The 17,622-nt window shown below is 35.8% G+C and overlaps 1 protein-coding gene across 14 annotated transcripts in view; it reads left to right on the top strand.

The window, feature by feature from the left end:
* LOC142977085 (uncharacterized protein CG43867) overlaps positions 1–17,622 on the top strand; it is a 353,930-nt gene that overhangs the window by 90,403 nt on the left and 245,905 nt on the right. For all 14 annotated transcript variants that reach the window (XM_076120791.1, XM_076120790.1, XM_076120794.1 and 11 more), the window contains exons 3-4: positions 2,158–2,575; positions 7,567–7,720. In XM_076120791.1, the coding sequence (XP_075976906.1) occupies positions 2,424–2,575; positions 7,567–7,720 (306 nt within the window). In that variant the 5' untranslated portion in view covers positions 2,158–2,423. The remainder of the gene's footprint in view (positions 1–2,157; positions 2,576–7,566; positions 7,721–17,622) is intronic.

The following is a 17,622-nucleotide window of genomic DNA, read 5'->3' as shown; positions in this document are numbered from 1 at the left end:
TGTGTCCTATATTAGTATCATGGTCTCTTCACGGACGATATTGTAAATATACTTTAGTTAATTGTTTGGTATTTAAATTATTCGCAATAATTTTGAACAGTCGAAAAAAGTAATATTTGCACTTATAAGTAAATGTTTGTATACAAGTGTATTAAAGGCATACACAATATTTGTCATTTGTCATAATGTAGCACTTGTAATTTCTCGTTACTCATTGAAATCTATTCAACAATTTAACCTTCATAACAAACACACAAACAAACAAATAATAATATTTGCAGCCATATTGTGTAGTCTACTCACTCATTTAAATGAGATGTTGACTCTTTAGCAGTTTCCCAAAGCGTTTTCGCTTCAAAATAAATATGAATGTTTTAGTGAATGAGTGAATGAATGAATGAAGATTATTTCGCTGAAGTTTGAGTGGATTAAATTATATTTGAGTTGGGGTTTGTGAGAGGAAAATGCACCTGTTAAGGCTATTACTTTGAATGCAAAGGGAAGGTCATTTCTGATGAGTTATTTAGCCGGTTTCAACCAGATTCGTTTGATGTTTGTAATTGAAATGTTATGTTTATTTTGTTAAAGGTTCTGTGGCTTTGGTTGGATTATAATGAAGGTTGGTTGAATGTTTTAAAGGATAGTATCCGGGGTAAATAGTTGAAAGTTTTGTTTGTGTATGTGTAGATATTTCCTTATTTAATGCGATTCCATTGCTTAGTAGATGTGTACATTCGATATTTTTATACTTAATGCGTTTCTACTGCTGAAAATACGTACTTGATTTCATTGTATTAGTATATTTACGGCTTGTATATAAATACAATTTGACTTAATAAAATTCCTAAAAAACCCTAATGACATTTTAGTATTCAATATCCTATACCTACATACATACAAATTCCTCAATAAATAATTCACGTTTTAATTTTTCAAAATATGTCTCGTATCAAATGTTGAGAGCCACTGTCTCAGGTGAGACGGTGAGTTGAACTAATTTTGAATATCAAAGACGTCTGTTTATTTATTGGATAGTTAGTCTGCATCACGCTGTACACTGCATAACAACTTGCTAACTGTCTGAGATTTTACCTTATATTATCGATTATTTTATTTTTTCTTGTTCGGATGTCAAATGTTAATTTTTTGTTGTGTGTACTTTTTGTGTGCTGTAGTGTAAAAATATTATGTGATGTCATTTGTTTTGTTTTTGGGTTTTTTTTAGTGCGAAGTACTAAACGGTGATTTTTTCGTTGTTTTCCCTTTGTTCGGTCAATTACTTTGACATTTTTGACAGGTTGTTCGTAATTATGAGTACACCGTCAAAGATGTGCATTATGATAATAAATCGGACTTTTATGTTTTGGTTTCTGTTATGATCTTGTGACTAGTGATTCATAAGTTAATATTCTATGAAACAAAAGCGTTTTTTGCATACTCTTATCAGCTGTGTTTTGTTATTTCAAATGAAACAATAAGCAGCGAATGTCTTGTTCAAGTCTTATAAAGAAATTCCTGTTGAGACAATAGGAAAGCACTCATTACTATGATTCATGCGGATTTTAAATAATGTCTTCGGTCATACGGAACCATTTACTGCGTCACAACGTTTTTTTTAAAATCTGTTAATGGACTATAATTACGTAATATTAAGCGGAGATTATTTTTACGACACACATTCAAATGTAAGGCGAATAAAAAATATATATCCTACGGTTTTATGCCAAGCTAATGCACTCGAAAATAGTTTTATAGGAATCGTTAAAACTGATCAACGTGAGGTAATGTTGTTTTTTATTTTCACTCTTTTAATGTGGGCTGAACGATCGTTGCGTAAACGTAATAATGGTTACTAAGATCTCAAATTCTGTCGTCAAGGTACTCAATTTTGTGGTCGTATATTTTCGAAACAAAAGTCAAAGCAAAATAAACATACTCTTTCCTGTTTTTAATTGGACACGTAATTTGAAACACAATATATAGACTGTTGAAAACTAATTCAAATACAAGTCGTTTAGATAACGACAAACTGTCAACTTTATTTTGACACCGATCCAAAGTCTCCTCAAACCATGGCTAATTGCATTGGCTTCCCTAATTCCTTACCTCACCGACTAACGATGACACGTCAACTGATACTTATTATTTATTTTTCAGCGTTCTAAATACGGCGGCGGCGGCGCAAAAGCAAATTAAACTGTGAAAAAGATCAGACGGACCATCATGGCGGCTGGGATTGCGCGCCAAATCCCGCGTCATAGACAGCGCCATCTGTCAGCGGCGCACGATAACCACTTCCGTAGTTTGAATCATTCGGACCGTTCGAAATAGTCATTTGTGATTTAACAGTGACAGTGCGGAGTCGTAATGTGATATAAATGATATAATTGTTAAGTGTTGTGTTTGTGTTTGTGAGTGTTACAATGTCTGAGGAGAGGTCGCGGCGGTTGTCGCAGATCTTCGACCCTCTGGCGAGGTTTACGGACCACAGCGGGGCGGGTCACTCGGCCAGTACGCCGAACAGCCCCCGACTGTTGCCGAGGAGGTCGCGAGATCCGCCGCCACCGCCACCTAGGTAAGTTTTATTTACCATTTTTCTATGAGTCATTCTACCCACAATCACAATGACTCATTATTATCAGTTCAAGTCCATAACAATACGAGAGTAAGGGACACTTCTTTAGAGTCCAGTATAAATAACAATAGCTTTCAGATAGTGACTAATGTGTGTTTTGTGTCAGCTGATTACTCGAGACCTATTTTAGGAGAGTCACTCATGCGCAGGGTTAATAACACAGGCTTTAGTTCACTGTAAATAGACAATATGAAGGTCATAACTTGTATCCATTGAGATTTTTGCAGACATATTCTTGTCCAATTACTTTTATAAACTCGTCTTCAACGGCTTTCATAGTAGCATGAGTTCATTGATTTGTAAACAATCATTGAGTTGAGCAAACCTTGGCATGAAGACTTCATAGATAGGGGGGTATTTTAGATAAGTGTTTTAATGCCACATAAAGCATGGTAAAATAGACCATGGTTGTTGTCACACAACAGTCGCTTAGCTGTGTTAAAGGCCATGAACATCGTCTATGGGTTGCCTACTAACTGAGAAAGAAAGACGGTTTATAGATAGATTCACGATTTCTAAATTTTGACAGTTTTTTCATTTTGACTGCCTCTGTGGCGCAGTGGTTTAGGTCGCCACGCCGATACCACTGCAACGGGAGGTCGTGGGTTCGATTCCCACACGGGACAATTATTTGTGCGATCCACAAATAATTGTTTCGGGTCTGGTTGTGCTTTGTGTCCGTTGTTTGTATGTTTGTAAAAGTCCCCGCGACACAAGAGCAATTCTTAGTGCGGGAGTTGTCTTTAAAAAAAAAAAAAAAATATTGCCTGTCACTCTTTTTATGGGATAGTGCCTTATCAATAATCCGTTAAACTAGCTCCTGTTACATTTTTTTACATATAAGTATATCAATTGGTTGCGAAGATTTGAACTTTGATCGTAATATTGCAAATAATTGAGCGACCTCTCCAACACATACTAGATGGAAATCGATATATATTTGCTCAGCTGTTTAATCAACGCAACATAGATTTATCGTCGCACTATTTAGTTCAATAACATTACTATCACTACAATGAAGAGACAAATTGAAGAAATGGAGAATCGTTTTATATCATCACGCCTTTTATACTCATAGGTAATGGCAGGTGTCTATAGAATACAACTGCTTTTCGCCTAATATAGTTTACTATTACCATACTAGACACGATGCTAAACGACGGGTTACTATTGAGAATATTAAGATAAGCAAAAGCTTTACAACTTTTCTGCACTCGAAACTCAAACTCGAAAACCCAAGATTAACAGTTGCTTGCTGTAGGTACTATTCAGATCAGAAGCAGTCTTCTTCTTAGCGTGTCGATGGCAAACAAATTATATTAAATTATTACAACTTAAAATAGTGTGTGACACTTTCTAAGCAGTCAAATAAAATAATTGCTAATAATTATCAGCAAAAATAAAGATATTATATATAATACGTTTCAATCTCTTCAAAATAGAGTCTTAATAACAGCTACTATTTGCATTAAACATACACAATCAACAAGTCCAAATAACTAGATAATAAAACTGAAATTAAACCGTCACTTTAGAATGTAACTGAATTAATTACACTTAATAACTAGTTTTAAACCAGCACCTAGTTTAAGCTAGGTTTAGATTGCAGGTAATTTATTGTAAATTGTTGCAAATATTCATATATTTTAGCAGGTATATGTTATGCTTGTCTGTACACAAAAATGGCAGAGCACGGTGCATGGAGAAAGTAACAAAAATTAATTACTGAAATACTTTTTTCTAAATAAATGAGAAAGACTCTATTAAAATGAATTATATTTGTTTAAAAGTTGGTTGAAAAAGCAAATTAAATGCAATTTTCACAGTTGTTTTTCTAATAGTCTAATGTAAAAATACAACATTTTGTACGTTTTCGGTGCGCTTAATCAGTAGCACCATTCTCGACTACTAGAGACTGTTGAGAACGGGCTGGCGCCCGAGAAATTTTGTTTGAAAATCTGATCAGCGCCACCAGCGGGCGCCTCAGGAGCTATTTTTGCAGTATATTTAAAATGTCAAACTGTCAATAGTAGAGAATACTCTTTTTGACGAGGATAACTAAAGACGGGATAAAACATACTACTTTTTCAAAAATGTACACCTAAGTGGGTGAAGTGGAGGATGATAGATATACGCGAGCAAAACCGCAGGGTTTAACTACTTATATAGAACACTTAATAGTCCGCGCAGTGATAGCAATAAATAAATCTATACAATAATAACGTAGGCGTTTGTTATTGGCAAACTGATTGGCTATTCGGATATTCGATTTGTTAATAAATCAAACGAAATTAGTGATCGCAAACAAACCTGGATAGGTTTAACACGATACAAAATAACTAATTACACGACATTAATTACATACATCCATACTAATATTATAAATGCGGAAGTAACTCTGTCTGTCTGTCTGTTACTCAATCACTCCCAAAACTAGTGAACCAATTTGCATGAAATTCGGTATGGAGATATTTTGATACCAGAGAAAGGACATAGGCTACTTTTTACCCCGGGAAAATGACGCATTCCCATGGGAAAATTCAGGTGGCGGACGAAGTCACGGGTAAAAGCTAGTTTGTATATAAAATCGAGCCTCTTTTCTCATACGGGTAGACTAGAGAACGTCATTTGGTACTATCCTCACAAACTTCCTTTGCTTCATTCGCATCCATACATCTTGTCATACAGGACTGTCTTTTACGAGTACTACGCATCTGACCTTTTTGCAAGACACCACCATTATGATGACATTCAATACATAAAATAAAAAAAAAAATGGAAATGTAATAAAATTAACCTGATTTTTCTTTAAGAAAACACCTACTGACTGTTGGATAAATATTACAGCAAAAATATATGTTTTTACAGTTTATGTATAAGTGTGAGATAACCTTTCTATCAAATAGAAGGAAAGAAAATTAATGAATACAACTGTCAAAATTCCATTTTATAAGCCTTCTGATATTTGGAGGTTATAAAACCCTCGGTTTTTTAGGCACATTTAGCGGTAGTTTATCGGTTCAAGTGTTTATAAATATGACAGTTTGAATAGATAAACTACAGCTAAATGTGCCTCAGAAACAGGGCATGGTCTGGCAAAATTGGTTTTGCTAAGTTAACTGATACCTTAGGCAGTGTAACCAGCGTCAATTTTAACTACAAGATTTATTTTTTTATTTTATTTTTTTATTTTTTTAAAAAGACAACTCTCGCACTAAGAATTGCTCTTGTGTCGCGGGAACTTTTACAAACATACAAACAACGGACACAAAGCACAACCAGACCCGAAGCAATTATTTGTGGATCGCACAAATAATTGCTCCGTGTGGGAATCGAACCCACGACCTCCCGTTGCAGTGGTATCGGCGTGGCGACCTAAACCACTGCGCCACGGAGGCAGTCATTTTAAAGTGTTAGAATACAAGAACATTCATCAAATAGTTTATTTGTATCGTGTTGATACAAACATTACAAATACATTGTCATAATCATGACTGCATATTGCGGTGTATTGTTTGTACAAAATGGAGGAGTCGTGACGAGGCGATGTATTCGTGACCACGACCCAGCGTTTGTCATGTAACTGTCCAATAGACATGTCCACTGTCCAGTTCTGTTGTAATTGATTTTATGGCCACTGACAGTTATAATGACGGCTCATATTATATTGATGACTTGCTCTTACCACAATTGTCTTTCGATCAGTTAGAAATCTCGGAAATTGTAAAGTTTTTTCATAGTGTTGTAATCGAACCACTATTTAGATATATTTTGCTTCATATGTCTTAATTACAAGTGCTATGCAAGCTCTGAATAGTTATACCTACAGTAATTTCACTATCGCTCGTATGAAATTTCAGTGACTAAACCGTACCGTACATACCAACTGTAGCGCAATTCTGTTTAGTCTGTATTGTCGAATATCGAGAGTTTGACATTTAAAATGTACTGCCAAAATAGTTCTTACGGAGCCCGGTAGAGGCGCTAAAAAGATTTTCGTGTAAAATTTCTCGATAGCTAGCCGATTGTCGGCAGTCGATAGTTGTAGAAAATCGAGCTACCGTTTAGCCCCCCGGTCTTTGTTATTTTTGACAGCTACTTGCGAAATTTACAACAGCATTTCGCTTACAGATATCCCAATTCCAATACAGAAACTCCGTGTACAAATCCATTAACTGAATTTGATCAATTCTGATGATCTCATCAGATAATCCGTCCGTTGGAGGGCTCGCAAATTAATCATTCAATATTAATAATACCTCATTTGTTCGTATTAATCCTGTAAAAGCTAGCGCACTGTTTAAACCCCGTTCAAGTATTTATAGTGGGGCGAAATATTGTACATTTAAATTAATGAGGCTGCGAAATATTTATGAGTGTTCTGCACATTTTTGGACGAAGATTGGTTACGTGGAGCGAATTCATGTAGCATGTTGCCTATAAATACTGATGTAGACGTGTTGTCCAATTTTAATATTTATTTTATGACATTATGCGCTTTTGAGTTTCGTTATTACACATGATTATGTTTGCACCATTGCATTTCATGATATGATCATGCAATCTCAAGCATGTAGGTTGAAATTTTTGGGTCATGAGTAGACCCTAGGTCAGTATAAGAATATGGATATTAAAGATATCAATGCATAATATACTTGTATCTTCTCTTTTTTTTTGGGAAAAATTAAATAGAAATAATATAAATGAACACACCGCAAATAAACAAGCTTTCTTAAACGAACTTAATACGGCCACAACCTTTCTTTAAAGAAATAGAAACTAGGTACCTACTCCTACTAAGTAACTTTAGGCTACTCATAAAAAAGTATGTCGTTAAGTTTTGTCAAATATTTTATCGAAGTCTATCTGATCATCGCCATCATTCTTTCTAATCATATCACCATCATCTCTAACATTTTCTTTTTCTCCAGGCCAATAGCGCACTCCTCGCGCCTGGACCCGTTGGAGTACGAGCTGGCGGAGGTGGGGTCCATCAACTGGCAGGAGCGGTGTCTGGAGCTGCAGCTAGAACTGCATAGAAGCAGACACCAGGCGACCAGGGTCAGAGATATGCTGAGAGATAAGGTAAAAATATTTCATCTTATAATTTCTGAAAACGTTATTGGATTATTTTGGAGGTTAAAATAAGCTGTTTAAAGGAAATTATGTAAGTAGGCAGAGGCAGGCCAATAGTGATCAGTGGATAGAATATGGCTGGGGATGGTGGTGATGAAAAATACCTAAGGGTAACTGAAAACATATTATGTCCTGCTTCGTTCGTAACTATATATTTCGGTGAATATGTGCATCCCTTTGGCTCCGTAATTATTATTTTTAATTATTTACTTCCATGACTAAATTCCAAATCAATGCTGTCGTGGCTTTATAAAAAGTCAGTATTACATTACGAAAATTTCATAACAAAAAATAATGGTAGTGTAAAAGCCCAGTGTCGCATTGCGAAATAATGCGATGGCATAATTAGTACCCGATATCAAGAAAATAACCCTCATTTGCCACCATAAAACACTATCAACACCAAACCGGTGATTACGATATATAAATACAGCCGTACTAAGATTAACCATAATTAATATACAGTTAACAAGGAGATATCGATGACGTCATTACGGTGACGTTCACGCTTGTCTCGATGCGTCACAATTAGTCGCAAGTGCTTGGTTGTCAATTCAATATGGACAGGTTATTAATACTGCATTGATACTGATTTGTGTGTCGATAATTGGCGGGTCTTGATTATGTTATTCATGGAATTTGAGGGCAATGATCTTGTTTGTTGTGTTAGTTAGTTGTTAGAGATTGCTACTCAAATTACAATTAGTTTAAAGTTATTACACAGGGCTGTTTTTCCATCGTCATACGATTGATCAATGAATTTTTTTTTGACATTACGGCACATTCGCCGAATGTTTCAAAATTGCCCTTCGTATAAGTTAAGTTAAGTGTATATTTTACACTATTTTTTTGTGATAATCATAGTAGTTATGACATAAAACGAATGCAGATAGAATAGAATCAGCCCTTAAAGTTACTAAGCATATTTTCTAACTCAACATTAATTTTAATGGAACATTACAGTGAAGAACAAAATTGGAGCCAGTTTAAATAAAAACTAATTAATGATGAATCAACAGAGACCGACTTTAAAAACTTGAACAACAAAACATTAAATTTTTTTTTTGAACTGAGACATATTTAAATAAAAATCCCAAACTATACTAAAAACGCTGAACAATCAAACAGCACCCATTTCCAGCAATTTAGATTCAGTACATACATTCTTCCGAAAAAAAGTGCGGCAAGTTCCGCAAAAGCATTACAACGCGGACCATCCCGGGAAGTTAACCGGTACCACGTCATCTGTTCTTTATAGCCCCGGGATTTAATTTCGCACAACGTTATTCACCCGGGAACTTTTTGTTCCGCTGACTTACCAAGAAAGGACTATGTGATAGATGGTTGATACATTTTTCATCGATTCAGAAGGTTTTGTATGAAATATGTAGTAGTTTTGTGTGTAAACATACATTTTTGTACCGTTTGGTACGGTATGGGTTTGACTTTTGGTCTGTGGGCATATGTTTTTTATGTTTGTTTTATATGTTGATATGAGTTGGGTTAATCCGTTTTCCTTGAATCACTTTTGAGTATAAGTTACATATGTAGTTTGGCTATAAAATTACGTTAATAATAAAAATTTGAAATGTATGTAATAAGTTTTGGTATTATATTCAAAATGCGAAAACATATATGACATACACGCCTCTTAATACGAATTTTGACTATTCATTTTAAAATTGAAAACATATGCAAGCAGGGTATGATGTTGTATACGTCTAAAGAAGCCTGTAGGCGATGATACAATCTCCAAAATTGTGCTGCTGTTTAACCCTTCAAGAACATGCAAACGTATATTATATTCATAGCTGTTACATCCACGTAACTAACACGAATAACGTAACACAGCCATGCATGTAGTTGCCAACGCGAATATGTACTACACATTCCCCTTAGGCTTACATGAGCCCAGTGACTTGTAAACAGTCCTTCATACGTCACTGGCCAAGCTATGAAACGCCATAAAATCAGTCGCCTATGAGAGCCGATATGAACGGGAAACAAAAGGGATTTACTGACATGAACATATACGCCCTGTATACAATGTACCAGCGATGGTATACTAAGCCCGGATAAAGGCTTGTATCCTGGATTTTTGTCATAACTCCATGGTAAATTAGTTTTTCACCGTACATTTGAGGGACAAAGGATTTCGAATTTTGTAGGTGTTTTGTTCGTTTCGATTTTAGATAAATATGTTGTAGTGTCACGGAGGAAAGATTTTTTCGTGTAAAGGTTTTATTTGAGACATGGATCTAAAATTCGTAGACCGTATCTGTTGATATATAACCATTTAAAGTAGACAACTCACGTATCGAAATTTGCGTCGTTAAATGGCTTTTGTGTGACAGAATTATATTACCAAGACGAATGTTTTGTTTCAACTTTGTACGAGTCAAACTTCCAGCTTGGTATTATAAGTTTATTTATGACAAACATTGCCATAATCGTCAGCCGACTCCTTACCAACTCAACAGCTGTTCAATCGAATTTTTGCCTTCAACTTGACATCTACGACAAAGAACCAATTTGCATTTAGTTTCTCTTGAACTGCTCAAACAATTATTTGCAACGAAATGACAATCAAACAATTCAAATTTGTTAGGCGACTTGTAAACTTATGGACCTGAGACTCGAAACTTTTAATTAAGTAAAGGGAATTTCCGTAAACGTCGTTTGAGGCAATTTGTGAAGTTTTAACGACTGTCAACAACTGGGAACGGCTCGGGACCGATTTAAGTCGACGGTGATCGATTTAGAATTGGAAACGTTAAAAAAATGTCGTTGCGAAACCTTGTGACGTAATGTCAAAATGGTTTCCGATTAAAATGATATTGAAGTATCCGAAAGTATTGGTAAAAGGAAACTGAACCGATTTCGTTTTGGAACATTGCGTTTCAGCTGATTGGGGGAAGCGTACAAGTTTCTAGAGCCTTATTTCCAATGTTCGTATCCTGAAGCTCTGTCTAGTATGAATTTCACAGTAGCCTAAACTTTGTCTTAACACAAGAAATTGCCATCGGTCTCTACTCGGTACTCAATCATACTTGGCGACATGTTCATGCATTCACCACTGTATACATAAAGTAATGTGTACATTACGTAGTAAGTACGTATCTATATAAAACATTCTCCACAAAACCCTCCAACAAATTGGACGTTGTATAAACTGACAAAAAGTCGCTTTTCTCACCTCAGTAGCGATCCATCCTTCTACTTTAATCTGATATCGGTGTAGGAACCTTTAGCAGCATAGTTGGCGAGAAATCCCTGGTGAATTTCACTACAAAAAACGCTATACATCTCCCTGACGCATACTTTATCGCGTTGCATGGCCACTTAGTGCAAGCGCTGAAATGTTCTGACATTTTTGCAATGGCTACTTGGTTTTATGGATGTTGAAGAATTTGTTGAGTTACGGTTATTTGGCACTGATTTTTCTTTTCTTTTTTGGTTATTTTGTATTTAAGTAAAATGCTTGAAGGGGAAGAACATGTTCTCGAAATGGGAGACATTTAAGTTGGTGGTGAAAATGTACCGTGAGTTATGTAATTAGTGTAAAAATCGTATTCTATTTTGTACTCTTCTAATATGGTAATACGTGGAAAAAATATTTGTACAATCTTACAACAATCGCAATTCAGAACAGTGTTTACGTTTTTAACCCATCCCATTGCAGGGCAAGGGTTTCCCGGGCGAGGGAGGAGTTGAACCTTGAGTCCACTTGGTTTTTTTAAAGTAATTAAACATCGTTAGGTACCTCTTTCTTATGTGAATATTTCTTATAATTCAAGATCATTAAAATTCCAAAGAAAAAAGCTAGAGGTGTGTAAAGATGAACTCTTGCATTTCATATCAAAAAGAACAAATCATCTTTAAAAGGCTTGTTCAACTACATCGTATTCTTTTTGAACTTGGCGGGAACCGTTCTCAAACAATTACATTTGAAGTTACACCGTGAATGAAAGAATAATAGTGAAACAGCTGCCATATTGTTTTAAAGAAATTACCTTCGTATGGTTCAGTCCGTGTTTTCTTTTCAAATGAATTGTTTTATACGCGCTTCGAACTAGATATTCAGTTAATAAAAGAAGTAGTTTATTTAAGATGGGTAGAACGATTTCTTTACATAATATGAATTTGAAATGTCTTTATTAAAATCTGACTTTTCTGTTGCCATATTTGTATGCTAGATTTAAAGAATCATATTGATGTTTGAGTATAGTGTAAGGCTAAATGCTGGTTATTTTCATTTATAGAATAGTTGGCAAATGGATGCCTATAATTAAAGTCTTCCAATAAACAAAAGTTTTAAAAATAAGTCAAAATAAAATTAACTAAGCTTTGGAGGGTACAATTTTAAACAAATCAATATAGATTTAATATTTGAACCTAATTGTTAGAGCTAAACTAAAACAATCTGCAAATACTGTAAACCACACGTATTCTACCAAGAAGCGCCTAAAACATCGGCATTTAATACACGAACTAAGCACCTCAGCAACAAATTGCTCTGTGCAAATCTCTATAGAGTAATCCATCACGTCGGGCCCAGGTCCCGATAAATCAATCGTCTAACTGTTGCTGTAAAACATATATTTTATCTAAGATGACCATCAACATACGTATAGGCTCTTTTGATTTATATTTACGTGCTATGAATAGTTAAGTAGGTTTTTTTCATTGTAGGAAGGATCAATTTCCCTAAAGAGTTTGACTAATATATATGTATGTATTGTAAAATGTTTTATTCGTTCTTCTTCTTCTTCTTGTGCCCTGTTGTTCAAGATGCGGGACATGGGTTCTATTTGCTAAATCTTCTTTTCATTTTCTATCATCAACGACAATGAGAAGTGGACATCTGGAAAATACGGAATAATGAACCTAAAATACTAGCGAATCCAAAGCGAGCAGCGGCGGCGGGCTCATACAAAAACACTTCTAGTTAAATCACTCTCTTACTATATTCGAGTGTAACACTAAAAATTTCAAAAAATTTCATATTTCAATCTCAAAATTCTGAAACAATAGTTCTGGATCCACTGCTAATCTGCAGCTTACGTCAGCTTATCTACTATTTAAGAAAATAATCAGCAGTAGGAAGGAAGTGGAAATATTCCAATCTAATTGCTTCCCAAAGCTTATTTATCAAAGTAACTCCTATCAACAGAGTTCACCTCAAAGGTTTCCTCATTACCTTCAAAGATAGGGTCTTAACAAAACGCAGGACTTATTGATCGCAACTCAACGGCTTACTCGTAATACTGTCACGTGTTTAATCCACGTTTTAATTAAAATCTAAGACTTCATTTCACGTTTCAAATGTCACAAGGTTCTGGAAAGATCCAAAGTGCGTATTTTCTTAAAGATCATTTTCGAATTCTGTGTAGGTGTAAGTTTTTCGTAAGCAATTTTGATTGGGACGGAAATTATGTTTATTTTTGTATTTAAGTAGGTGTGGAAAGTAATATTAAAGTCCCTAAAGACGAAATATTATTTGTGTGTCAACTTGAATGATTTGAAGTTAATAACATTCCTCGAAGGGTGCGTCCACATCTGGCGAATGTGCCGCGAATGTGCAGCTCGCGAGCCGTTTGCGAGCTGCGCGCGTACAATTTTGTTCGAGCGCCGCTCCTGCGCCGCCCGCGCGCAGTTCACGCGCAACCTAAGCGCCGTACGCGATCAGCGCGCGGGCGGCGCGCTAGCGGCTCGCGTCTTCCTTCCACCCGCGTCTCAATCCCCGCACCCCTTACTTACCCGCCAACGCCGTTGTCTCTTTTTTTTCCTTTTTATCAGTAATATAATAGCTAATGATGCAGCAATTATATTAAAAGCACTAGTGTCGTCCGACATCTTCGAAAGTACTGAGCCAGTAAATGGAACTGTAAGCGCGAGGATTGAGTACGCGCAGATCGCGCGCCGCGCGCTCGCCTTTATACGAGCCTTGTATGAGTTGCGCTAAAGAGGCGCACCAAACTATTGCCGTGACTGCACGCGCGCAGCTCGCAAACGGCTTGCGAGCTGCACATTCGCGGCACGTTCGCCAGATGTGGACGCACCCTTAGATGTTTCTTTGCTTCATGCAAAGAGAAATCTTAGAAATAACAAAATAGTGGCCACGAATCTTTAAAAATATAGGTATTCTTTTGTACATGAGTAGAATTCTCCGTATACATTTCCGATTCACAAATAATGACCACTAAATTGGTCATTAGAAAACATTTTGTAAAGAAGAAACTAAATTTTCGCCGTATATATATATTCGCTTAGCCTTTGTTCCAAACTATGTTGGAGTCGGCTTCCAGTCTTACCGGATGCAGCTGGATACCAGTGTTTTACATGGAGCGACTGCCTATCTGACCTCCACAACCCAGTTACTTGGGTATTAACACGATACCCTTCGGTAAGACTGGTTGTCAGACTTTCAAGCTTTCTGACTACTGTTAACGACTGTCAAAGATCTTCGAAAATGACAGCTGGGACCCACAATTTAACGTGCCTTCCGAAACACGGAGGAACTCGATATGTATAAGATGGTCACCCATCCACGGAACAACCTCGGCAAGCGTAGCTTAACCTCAGAGATCGATCCGTTCGGCTGTTGTAAACTAAGCCACGAGCCGTATGAATATAGAAATACTCGGCATGTTCATAAGTTGATAAAGCATCCTATCCTTTGAAATATGACTGAAGGAACGAAATCTAAAGCTATCAAACGCCAAACACCTCATAAACATCTTCAAAAAGGAGATAAACATATCTTTCCCACTTACTTCCTTCTAAGTGTTCAGTCAAAATTCGCTTGCACGACGGCCATCAAATCTGCAGGTCGGGAGATACTGCAAATGGAATAGATATCGTTCCGATGTTCCACCTAACTAATGTGACCACGTACGTGTTATGTACTCCTGCGGTCTAAATGTCTTTGTGACGCTTCTTGTATATGCTATGCTCCCAGCATATACATGTATTATATGTTGGGACATGGGATACTATAGCATATTTGGGACCGATTGTTAGGAAGATTATTATGTTTGATAAATAATTAGACACGTTTTTGATAGATTTTACGTAGACTGACTAATTAACTAAATTTTCTTTCGATTAATGTTTTCTATTGATAGGCTGCTAATTTATCAGTACTCTAGTCAGCAATAATGATAGGCCAACAGGGTTTTAGTTATGCAAACGTTGTTTTACTAACGGAGTTTAGATGTCGTCGTCGTCATTAACTTTACTTCTAACTTAGCAGGTGGAAGGAAGCTATTACTATGAAGATATAAACATTCCATAATCCAGAAATGAGAAAAAATAATTCAGAACTTCTTACTATGAGCAAAATTAATGTGTTCTTTTAAACTTCACGTCGCGGTTAATCCCAATAGTCAAATTAATTTAACAACAAATTGTCCTCAAATATTTTGAGAACAATATCCTATCCAAACTGAAACGGTAGTGTCACTACACTGTCGCCTACAACGTTGCGCCGTGCACGTTTCACACAGACGTCTGGAGCCCGATTTTATTGTCACCCTAACGTAATGTAGATAATTCTGTTCTCTTGAAAGTTTCACCGTCGAATGTGCAGGTTAATCCATTACGGATGACATCCAGTGCTTCGATCATATTTTATGGAAGCGAATTCTCGATTTTATTTTATTTTAGTGGTAAATTTGATTTGAGGTTTGCTTTGGTTAGTTCTTAGTTTGTTGAACTCTATCTTTGTGATAAGTTTACTCAGTAGTCAAGTGCGTCTTATAATTTATTACTATAATATATATAGCAGCTTCATAAGTTGAAAAATCTAGTCTTGTTGATCCAAATGGATATTAATACCGATTTTCAAGTATTAAAAATACATGTTAAACTAAGACGCTTTCAAGTATTCTTGAAAGTTATCTATATTTTTTATTGAAGAAGTGATAAGGAATGCAAAAATCCACTGTTCTAATATTGTAGTATTTAACTGTGGTAAAACCTAAATATCTACATACATATACACGGTTTTTAAGAAGAAGTATCACTATAGTAAACATATCTAAATTTTGCCTATTACAACGAAACATTAAAAGCTTTACGCTAACCACCCAAAATTATATAAATTCACAAATTGACAATAAAAGGTTTCCATTCGTTAGTCTCGGGTGTAAGCCAGGCTGTATTTTTCCTTTGTGCCTGAGGGGTTTCTTCGCAAGTAAGACGTCTACGTCTACGAACTGTCTGTGAAGGGGCACATCAATTAGTAGAAACCTACCTTGATTTTCACCCCGGCGCCGGCATTTCCTCTTAATGTAAAAAGGAATCTTGTCTACGGATTTTTTCGATACATTGAATCTGTCTCGACTCGTCTCCTTGGGTGTTGAAATTAGTTATATAGTCGTGGAGGCAGAAAATATAACACTAGTTATTGCTCGTAGCTCTGGCTGTATGTTTAGTTCACGTCTACACTACGCTAGATGTGAGCCTGTGCTTCCCGAGGAAATAGTACTTACATACAATTTATGGTCAAAGCTTAAAAAAATGAGGTGATAGGTTACTTTCCAGATTATAAATATTATTATTGTAGATAAGTACTAACCGCTACTTATCCAGAAATTGTTAATTTTGCTGTAGACAATAAATAAACACAGAAATCTCGGTATTATTTTAATGTGTTCGTATATTATGCGATTTCGTTAAGTCCAACCGCCATTTCGGTCGGACATTAAGAAGAGAAAATACAGTGTATTCAATATAAATCGCACGCAAATATTTTTCGGTTTTAAATCTGCAGATTTCCTTGCTCATTTACGGATAAAATATTTGAAGTATGGCGGTAAGTAAATACGGATTATTTGGTACAAGTTATAAACTGTACAGTATATTCATTTTAATGGCTTATTGCTATGAATTTCATATTAAATTTGAATGCAGGTTCGTAAAATTTTTTAACAAGCCGTCAGAATTGCTGTAGTTTCTAAATGAGGATTATCTCAACGGGAAAATTAAAAAACGAATTGTAGACGCTATATTTGTAAAAACAACAAAAATGGACAGCCTTTACCGTGTTTTTGTCAGTTTTTGCCAAAGTAAAACAAAGTATATAACTATTATCTCATCGCTTTTAGTACCTGTTTTGCAAATTAGTATTGTGTGTACTAACTGCGATAGTTTAAAAACTTTAAGATCATAATCGCTTTGTCTGGTTAAACTTGTTTTTCCTGTCATATTCCCGCTAGTGCTTATACTTTGCACCACAAAGAAAGCTGCCGACTGTTCACTGACCGCAGGGCATGCAAATTTATGTAATGAGCGGCTGCATATGCTCTCTTAATTATACAATACCCACAGATTTTTATAATCCTTTACTCTCAGTAACTACAGTTAATCCTTGATCTCGCCGTGAAATAATATTTTAAAATTAAACTTACATATTAAAGTATTGCAAGCCTGCTTTTATGTGATAACCGAATATGCATAATGGATCTCTTACGATAAATTTACGTATGTATATGTCTTTTTATCTTGTATTTCTCTTACTTTACCTATAGGCATATAGATTTTAGTATAGTTTGGCATCGATTTTCATATTTGAGGTTATATTCCGCATTTTCCATTACAAAATATAAACCGTATAATAAGAGTAAAAACATACACAGTTCTAATAAATTAATGACCACAATCAATTTATATTTCACATCAAACAAACCCGCTACAGCTTATAAATTGACACCAAAACACAGCTGCCGAGTGTACGCCGACCGCAGGCGATGCAAATTTATACGCCTAGTGTACGTGCTCTCTTAATTACTACGGCTAATGCTTTTTCGATTACCTACGGGTATCGCGGCATATTGGTCGAATTTCGG

The sequence above is a fragment of the Anticarsia gemmatalis genome, chromosome 12, assembly GCF_050436995.1.
Source record: "Anticarsia gemmatalis isolate Benzon Research Colony breed Stoneville strain chromosome 12, ilAntGemm2 primary, whole genome shotgun sequence".
NCBI classification, from domain to species: domain Eukaryota; kingdom Metazoa; phylum Arthropoda; class Insecta; order Lepidoptera; family Erebidae; genus Anticarsia; species Anticarsia gemmatalis.
The sequence above is the reverse complement of the archived record's forward strand: the minus strand, read 5'-3'. Positions and strand labels throughout refer to the sequence as shown.